Source organism: Anguilla rostrata, chromosome 15 (genome assembly GCF_018555375.3).
Source record: "Anguilla rostrata isolate EN2019 chromosome 15, ASM1855537v3, whole genome shotgun sequence".
Lineage (NCBI taxonomy): Eukaryota > Metazoa > Chordata > Actinopteri > Anguilliformes > Anguillidae > Anguilla > Anguilla rostrata.
The window spans coordinates 33,906,167-33,915,547 of NC_057947.1; the positions used below are offsets into that span (position 1 = coordinate 33,906,167).

General features: G+C 48.5%; 1 protein-coding gene across 2 annotated transcripts; it reads right to left on the reverse strand.

The window, feature by feature from the left end:
- Positions 1-1,801: 1,801 nt before the first annotated feature.
- gemin8 (gem (nuclear organelle) associated protein 8) lies at positions 1,802-8,965 on the reverse strand. 2 transcript variants are annotated; one of them, XM_064310711.1, is made up of 3 exons: positions 8,556-8,965; positions 7,668-8,103; positions 1,802-2,467 (listed from the first exon to the last, which is right to left on the reverse strand). In XM_064310711.1, the coding sequence occupies exons 1-3, from the start codon at positions 8,556-8,558 to the stop codon at positions 2,211-2,213; spliced, it is 696 nt and encodes a 231-aa protein (XP_064166781.1). In that variant the 5' UTR covers positions 8,559-8,965; the 3' UTR covers positions 1,802-2,210. The 2 variants fall into 2 exon arrangements, with proteins under 2 accessions (XP_064166781.1, XP_064166780.1); XM_064310710.1 differs by having other exon boundaries at positions 7,668-8,106.
- Between the last annotated feature and the right edge of the window lie 416 nt (positions 8,966-9,381).

The window sequence follows — 9,381 nt, forward strand, 5'->3', positions numbered from 1 at the left end:
TCAGAGTGCACTGAGAGAGGCTAACGCACTGCCTGGTGATGCTAGTTAGCGCCTGGTCAGAGTGCACTGAGAGAGGCTAACGCACTGCCTGGTGATGCTAGTTAGCGCTTGGTCAGAGTGCACTGAGAGAGAGGCTAACGCACTGCCTGGTGATGCTAGTTAGCGCTTGGACACAGTGCACTGAGAGAGGCTAACACACTGCCTGCTGATGCTAGTTAGCGCTTGGACAGAGTGCAGTGAGAGAGCAGCTAACGCACTGCCTGGTGATGCTAGTTAGCGCTTGGTCAGAGTGCACTGAGAGAGGCTAACGCACGGCCTGGTGATGCTAGTTAGCGCTTGGTCAGAGTGCACTGAGAGAGGCTAACGCACGGCCTGGTGATGCTAGTTAGCGCTTGGTCAGAGTGCACTGAGAGAGGCTAACGCACGGCCTGGTGATGCTAGTTAGCGCTTGGACAGAGTGCACTGAGAGAGGCTAACGCACTGCCTGCTTGCCTCCGGTCGGGCTGGCGAATAGATGCCGAGCGTCGCCATGGAGACGGGTGCACTCCAGTTTAATCGCTCCCTCTCTCAGCCGCGGGAGAGGGGGAGTCGTGCGGCGCCAGCAGGTTCCGCGCGCGCCGCCATGTTCCACCCGTCACGCCGATATTTTTAGACGTGCCGTTTGTCGCTTAACCCTTAACTACGCGAAATTAACCAATTAAGATAATTAGCGCACAGGCTGAACACGACACTCAAAAGATGGACACTGTAGGAGCAGTCCGCAGAAGCGACGCAAGAGCACAGATGGCCCAAAAATGTAAACGTAAAATGTCTCTCACCCGACAGAGCTGCCAATGGTGTCAATGAGAGGTCATGTACTGGGTCATCTGCATAGCAACGGGTGATTGACATCCTCCCCTGAGGCAACCCCTGGGGGGGGTAACAGAAACCCACAGAAGCCACAGATCTTCAAACTGGGGGGGGGGGGGGCCCCAGTGTTGACAGACCCTTTATTAGATAATCATCATCGCTTTGACTAACAATCAGTCATCTAAATAAGGATCTCCTACTGTTAGCGGATTCCTTTCCGCTTGATTTTGGCTAATGGGGGGCGGGGCTTGGGAGTGTTTCCTCAAGCTTGTGTTCTTTGGCTCGATGACGCCATTTAGCTTCTTGCAACACCAGCGTGCCACATCAGATCTTTAAAATATGAGCGTGTGCATGATGAGGAATTACAATGACTTAAAGAATTTACCACGAGCGCTGGCCAGCAGCCACGCTACCCTGTGGCCTCCTCTCCTGACGTTTGGGGCCAAAGCGAGGCAGGGCCTGGTCAGCACTCGCACAAAAAAAAACCTACATTTGTACTTACAGTCAGCATTAAACAGACGCTCTGACCCACACCGGCTCACGCAGCCCACATTCCTCTCACACAGAACCCATTCAGCTTACACAGCTGGGTAAATACTGAGGACAGTCAGGTTTCTCAAGGGTGCAACTGCAGTGCCCTACCTGGGGCCTTGTGTCACGAAGCAGGGGCTAGCTGGATAACTGCACCGAGTAAAACCCAGAACAGCTCTTTTTCCCTTCAGTCCCCGTTCCAGATTTGGGACGGTTCCGGTTTTTTACTCAGTCCAGTTAGCCAGCTAACTCAGTAATCCTGCTTCCTGAAACAGTCCTCTGGGAATCAAAGCCAGAACCTGGGGAGCTTCCAGCCTAGTTTCTGACCCATCGCTATCACGGTTTTATTAAAGCAAAGTACACACGTCATACTTTTTCAATTATCTTTCAAGCAAAAATTATTCAAAGAACATACACAGACTTAGCAAATATGTTTATTGTAAATACTCAAGAAACAAACAACACAGCTGGAGGGTTTTCCAGTGGTGTAAACAAATGCCTATAATAAAATAAATACATTTTTTAAAAACCGTGTGGAATGCCTCAACTGAAATTTGAACGTGAACACAGGGACACAAGAGCTCTGGAATCAGGACAGTTCTGTCCCTAAATCAGTCGTGTCAGGGTCTGAATTCTCGTCGCGTGGCGTGTGAAAGTCCCCCGCGTGCGCCGAACAGTCCGAGTGAGTGAGGAAGCACTTCCTCTCGGCAGTGGAAACCGCACCCCACACACACGTGCCCGTGAATCGTTACTTACTGTCCCGAACCTGGGGTCCGGAGGGAGATGGGGCCCCTCCCCCGGGGTCCCCGCCCCCGCCCCCCGGGGCAGGCCTACAGTCGGAGGGGGATGACGGGCCAGTACTTGGGCTGCTTGCGGTCGCAGTTCCGGTCGAAGGTCAGCTGCATGGCGGCCTCCATGCCCTGGATCTTGGCGGCGTCCTCGCCGTACAGCTTCTTCATCTCCGCCCGCCGCCGCTCCCCCGGACGGTCAGCAGGGGGCGCCGTGCTGTACCAGGACGCTCGGTGCAGGTCCCGATCGGCCAGCACGTAGGACTCCGCCCGCTCCTCCTCGATCTGCTGCTGCTTCTCTGTGGGGGGGGAGGGAGGGTGGGGAAAGGGAGGGGGGGGGGAAAGGGAGGGGGGGTCTCAATCTCATTTTTCTGCAATAATCTCCGTAACTCCTTCCACAGAAGAGGTAAAGACAACACAAGGCCTCATATGGCCACAGCGTTGCTCTTACTTACTGGTCACTGTGGGCGGTTCGTGAGGTGACGAGCCTCTGTGTGAGGGTTAGAGCAGGGCTGCCCAACCCTGTTCCCGGAGATCTACCAACCTACCAACCAGCCGGTTTGCACCCCAACCCTAATTTGCCACACTTGATTCTACTAATCAATAGCTCAGCGAAATCTCTAGCTGTTGAAATAGCTGTGCTTTGTTAGGGCTGGAGGTACAGTCTACAGGACGGTAGATCTCCAGGGGCAGGGTTGAGTAGCCCAGGGGGTACAGGAAGCAGTGGGGGTCTGTTCAGAGCTGAACTCCAGTAACGGACCCCCCCCCACTGGCCCCAGGGGAGAGACACACACAAGAGAGGGTCACGTTCCAAACGCATTTTGGGCTCCGGGCCAAACCCGCAGCCCCCAAAAGCTTCGAGTGACGGGGCGGAGAACGCTCGGTTACGAACTCCAGGGACGAGCGCGTGTTATTGTAACCGCAGAACACAAACAGCCTCGCGAATGCGCAACACAATCGTATCGGGTGCGATGTGACAGGCTCGTCCTGACTGCCAGCGATCCACCGGAGATCGCTGCAGAGAGCGCGCTCTGCAGAGGCTTACTCAAACATCGCTGTCCTCTCGATCGTAAGCAGTGTTTGGTTTAGGAAACTTGTTTTCAGCAAGCCACTTACATTCCACAAAGCGCTGATAGTCCAACAAGAGTCATTTTATCTATTTTTTTTTTTTTGCATTTGGAATCTGGACCAAAGCCCGTTTTTGCGCAACAGTCTGAGGATAAATTTCGCTCTACCCGCAAGACAACTATGCAGCCCACAGAAGACACAGTGGTGGCAAAGGCACTGTGGTCCGACAAGCCGCAGGTTGAGGTGGCTGCTGGTTCAAATCCCAAGCGAGTCACGGCTGTATTCTAGAGCATAGCTACTGTATTCTAGAGCACAGCTGCTGTATTCTATATTCCAGAGCGTAGCTACTGTACTCTAGAGCACGGTTAGCTGCATCAGTAAAATGTAGACTTGTACAAGTGAATAACATTTATATTATCAATTGTACACAGATCGTGTCCATCCTAATTCAGGGAACAGCCACAGCCTCGAGGCACAGCAATGAAAAGCAAAGGGCAGCAGAACTACTATTCTGAAACTACACTAATCTGAACTACTCCATTTCCATTTGGTCTTCTATTATTACACAAATAAAACCAAACTGACAACTCGAGCGTGCGCCTCCTGAAAGACTTCGACATTTTTTAACTTGGCTCACTCGCTAGCGTCCCCCAGCCTTCCCTGCGAACAGACGTGTGCGGAGAGCGACACAAAGGGAGGCCACAAGGGGTTTTCTCCAGCGTGTAGCGAGCCTCCTGGAAGGCGTGCAGCATTAGTCAGCCTCAGACTCCGGCGTTCTCACACCCTTAAGCAAGCTCAGAGGCAAGCAAAAAAAATAAGTCCCACAGAAGAAAAAAATAGGCATTCACGGTCTGGAGTCTGAGAGTCAGAAGCAGCAGATTCTGTTCCGATAATGGACATTTTACCCACAATGCCACCATACGGTCCCCTGCAGCGCATCCCGTAAAATGCCAACGACTAAACACGATGAAGGAAAAGTGATGTGGAGCGCCAATGTGGAGGAAACGAAAGGCGTGTGTTGGGTAGAGGGTGCATGAGAGACGTGAGAACGGATAAGGACATCGATCCCACAATGCCAAAAAACAACAACAACCCCAAAAGGCTCCTTCTACCCCCCCCCCCACACCCAACCCCCCCAGGACTCAGAAGACCAGCCCAGGCCATGTCAGCCGGCCCAGTTACAAGGTAACCGCTTCCAGAACAAAAAACACACAAACGTGAAGTCCCCCCCCCCCCCGTTAAAACCCCTCTCTCTATCTCCAGGCAACGGACAGAGGCAGGCCACACAGCCAGAGAGGGGAGATATCGACCTGCTTATTTCCCACAGGAGAAGCTCTTTCCTCGCTGGGGATAAAGGAGGGAAATTGTTTGAAAACATGTTTCCTCCGACACACCATTTTCCTGCACAGCGATTTTGTAATCTGTAGGCTAAACCATAAAATGTGAAACGGTCAAAATCTTATCAAGTAAATGACGTTAAATTCTTGCACGCACATGCACACTGGTATTTACATTCACTCACAGAACCGTGAATGTAAGCTGATATAAAATACGGTGCTACATCCCAATGACTGATTGAAAGTAAAGCACTACACTGCACTGAATCTGACCATTACACCGACGCCAGTGTACGGACGTGGTCCTCAAAAGCCTGAGAACACCAATCAGGCAGTTATTTACTAATGTGAGCAATCCCAGTGTCCGTCACTAGAGGGCGATCGCGAGCACGGGGTTTAGTTCTGAAGAAAGATCAATGATCACACCGAAACAATGAAAATACTTTACTAGCTTGACTGCCCTACAGAGACCCTTTTATTGGCTGAAATAAACAGGGAACGATGTTTCAGCGCATTTTCCAATTGTTCAAGTCCACTTTCTTTATTCTGATTTAGCTACAGCAATAATGCCGCTTACGTCTTCATTGCGAAGTTTTTAATAAGATGGATAGACTGAATCCAAACTGGAACCAGAGGAAGGCAGTACAAGTCCTGACAAACAGAACACACAATTTAAAGAAATGTTTCACCAAGTCCTCTACAGTTTAACCCACCATAAGCTTCCAATGTCATTTATCGGCCTACATCTACCATCTTAACAAAAGCACTCACTTCATTTTAGATTGTATGTATCTTTAAACTTCAGTCAAAGAATCATTAATAAGTAAAAATAAGACAATGGATGGTTTGTTTTTTCTTAAACTGTAAAACAAATCAACTGCAACTAAATGCAAGTTCAAGCCTATCACACAAACATTATCAGATACCAGAACAGCAGGACTGGGTTCTGAAAGATCAGTATTTGTTATTTAAGTATTAAAAAGCAGCACACGCATCTACCTCTCAGTACAGTCCTGTCCTCTCAACAGTCCCAAAGAAGACTATAGGCTATGTATTAATTGTGCATGAACTATAAGATTTCATGACTGTGTATTAGGAAAAGTTCTGTAATAAACTCACATGTACACTTAGTTATCTACTGCTCAATCTAATTTAAAATATGTGCCAACGCGTTTTTCAGAGACACACAGCAGATACTGAGAGTGGGAGAATAATCTATTGAATATTGGAAGTACACGATGAGTAAAACTGCTTTGGCCTTTGCGCTAGTTTGTTGCCGGTTGCTTGGCAACAATAATCGGCAGATGATACCGGAGCAGAAGTGTCAGTTCTCTGCGCGCGGCGCCGCAGGGATTTACATTGGCAGCGTTCGCCCGGTTAGAACGCTGACTGCACCCTACGGGCTACAGCCTGGCGAAACTCCTAAAAGCACGCTATTCTTTAAAAAAAAAAAAAAACTCACTCGATTCTTAAAAAAACGCAAGCGATTCTTTACAAAAAACGTGAAGCACAAGTAAGCAAACAATATGCGTGACTAAATAATTTTTAAACCAGGTCTTTTTTGCGCAAGGTCATTCATTCTTTCGCACGTTGATGGGCGTTTCGGAAGACTGAGCTGAGGAGGGCGGAAGATGCGCTCTCATCACCAAAGAGCTCGGGAACAAGCTGGTGCCCTTTCGCTTGGCTGACGTCCAGTTATCTATATTCATCTCTCGATACAGGAGCAAGCGTAGACGGTAAACGCCCACGTACTGACAAGGGCAGCATCAATCTTTCACCGTCTCCCGGGCCCTTTTTCTTCTGCAGTTGTACCAGCAAAGAAAAAAAAAAATCAATTCTCAAAATGGAGTCATAAGCCATAAACATGCATTCATACATTTTGGTACACTGTAAAACATCCAGTGTTAATCCAACACTAACATACCAGCCCAAAAGAGACCATATCGACTATAAAACTGATTTAACGCTGAACATTTTACAGTGTAGGAACCCTGTTTCAGGTTACAGGTAGCTTAAAGGTGTAAAAAAAATAAAAAATAAAAAATAAAAACAACCGCAAAATACAGACTTCAGGAGCCCATTAATGACCTTTCACAGTCCCAGAACTGAGAACAGGAGAAATGGCAATGGATTACCTGATGGTTAAATAAGATGCTACTTTTTGCAGAATCAATCTTTTCTCATCATACCAAATGGTTTGCTATGTCAGACATGTTTTGAACTTTAAAAAAATAAATAATAATATTGTGTTGTTGTTGTTGACAGAGTTTGCTGGGAACACTGGTTCTGGCCTTAGTGTTACTGGGGAAGTAGACTTCACTAAGTGTATTCTGAAGCAAAAATGCCACCCATTATAACTATTATTTATTTATCCTTTATTTACCCAGGGTAGGTTCGCTAAGCATGGATGCTTTTTTTGCAGGAACGCCCTGCTTCACACTCATACACATTCACCCCTGGGAGCTGCCCAGTACAACCACAATCCTCTATTGTTGGCCACTGAGCAGCTCCACTGGAGGGAGAGAACATTTTTTAGCCAATTAAATCAGGGGATGATTACGTGGCAAGTTTTTGCGAGAGCCAGATCTGGGATTTCAGCCAGGACACCGGGGAACCGCCTACTCTTTGCGAATAGTGTCACGGGATCTTTAATGACCACAGTGAGTCAGGACCTCGGTTTAACGTCTCATCCGAAATACGCATCTCCTACAGCACAGTGTCCCCGTCACTGCACTGGGGCACTGGGGTTTATTTGACCAGAGGGAAGATTGCCCCCTTCTGGTCAACCAACACCACTTCCAGCAGCAACTCAGTATTCCCTGGTGGTCTCCCATCAAAGTACTAACCAAGCCCACACTTGCTTAGCTAGCTTCAGCCAGTCGGTAGGAGCAGAGCGCGTGGTGGCATGGCTGCTGGCTACGGGAAATGACAGGACCATGAACCGATCGCTGAGTAGCTACTGCAGGTGGAAGATGGCGGCAGGCTAATGGGCAGAAGGGTGGGTAGAAGACCAGCTGCTACAGGTAAACAGGCGGATGTTGACATTTCTACACCGGCCACCCTCTCCCTGTCCATCCAGTAAACGTGCACTCACTCAGCTCTTCCCGGTGCTTCTCCGTCTGCGCGAAGTACTGACGCAGCTCGTCGGTGATCTCCATGTTGCTGACGTCGCACTCGATCTCGCCGTCCGAGTCCTGCTCGTCCGTCTCGCTCTCGGAGGCGGGCCCGCTTCTGCGGGACAGTCGTTCGGGGGGCGGCCGCGCCTTGCTCCTCGCCCCGCGCCTCGCCCCTCCCCTAGCCCCGCCCCTAGCCCCTCCCGCGGCCTCGCCTTCACCCGCGTGCCAGTCCGAGTAGCGCGGAGGGGGCGCCGCAGGGCTCGGCCACGGGAAAGGGGGGAAGGCGTACGCTGCCAGCGCCCGGCTGTAGGCCTGCTTGTGCTTCTGCTGCCAGCCCATGGCCTGCCGATAGTGCTGCCAGTATCTGCTGAACACAGGGTGGGCGAACCAGGAGAAAACAGCCTCGTGCTGATCCTGCTGGCGAGAAACGGAACAGACGTGATTACCATCTCTCTTCGGGAGACAACATAATCAAACCTGCACGCACACACGCACGAATACACACTGGCAATACTCTCATCAAGCAATTTCGTTGGAGCAATTCAGGCCCTCGTACAAAGCAGCAGAACTCTTGCCTGACGCATTCTAACCACGTGCATTCAGCACTCGAAGAGATTTCCCCTTCACTCTGCTTTACAAAACTAAAATAAAGATGAAAAAAAAAAAAAATTGCATGGGGAGAAACCATCACTGTGTCAGGGTTCTTCGCCTTCACAAGTTATGCAGTATGTAGCATAGCGCCTGGAAGAAGTTTTTCCTAATGTTATAGTTTAGAGCGTTAAGGCAAATTGATTTCGTTAAAATGCACTATTTATTTGAGAACCGTCCGAAATAACGTAATGTTACTGAAAACACAACAAACTTACCATGTCGTTAACGGTTTAAGCAGTTAATATTCCTGAGGAAAATATTAAATGTACAGCTGTTATGTCCAAAGCTGGTCGAAAAAAATAAAATCGTTCTTGCTCGCTAACAATCAAGAAATAAATATGTACTTTTTAAGAAATTACATGTTATGATTCCTACTCTGGCTAACAAACTCGATCTAAACTTCCGACAAACTCTGGTTAATTCAAGCAACAACAAACTGAAGGATTTCAAACTCGGCGTCAGGAGTTAAACGAATTATGTGAAAACACCTCATCTGTGTATAATAAAAAATAATAAAAAATGTGTAAACGGAGTGGTAGTTCAAGTTATACAAACGTGCACATTAGCCAGCTACAGTAACATTTGCTACATCGAAGTAGGACTATATCCGGGTCACAACAACCGATTTTGAATCGTCTCATGTTAGTCCTACAATTCCCAGAAACCCTCACAAGAAGTCGTTTCTCTTCGTTGTACATTCCATTACCGACACCTAGTGCAAAAACATTACATTGCAACTAATGTTGAATGTTTGTTATGATCATTATCAATTTAATTCAATGTCTAACAATTCGGCAACTTTCGAAACACTTATACTTATGACAATGCTTGCGATCTCATTCAAAATGGTTCAGTCTTTGTAGTGTCTTCAAAGCCGTTTTACCACCTGTTTTCCACGCCGGACTGCGCTGCCTGATCAAGATGAGGCATCACAGTGACAGTCAGTCAGACACTGCCTTTCTGTCCAAGTCAGACTAGGAGATAGGGATTTTTTTTTAAGTAGGCCTATATGAGGATTGGGAGGAGAAGAAGGGTGAGCTC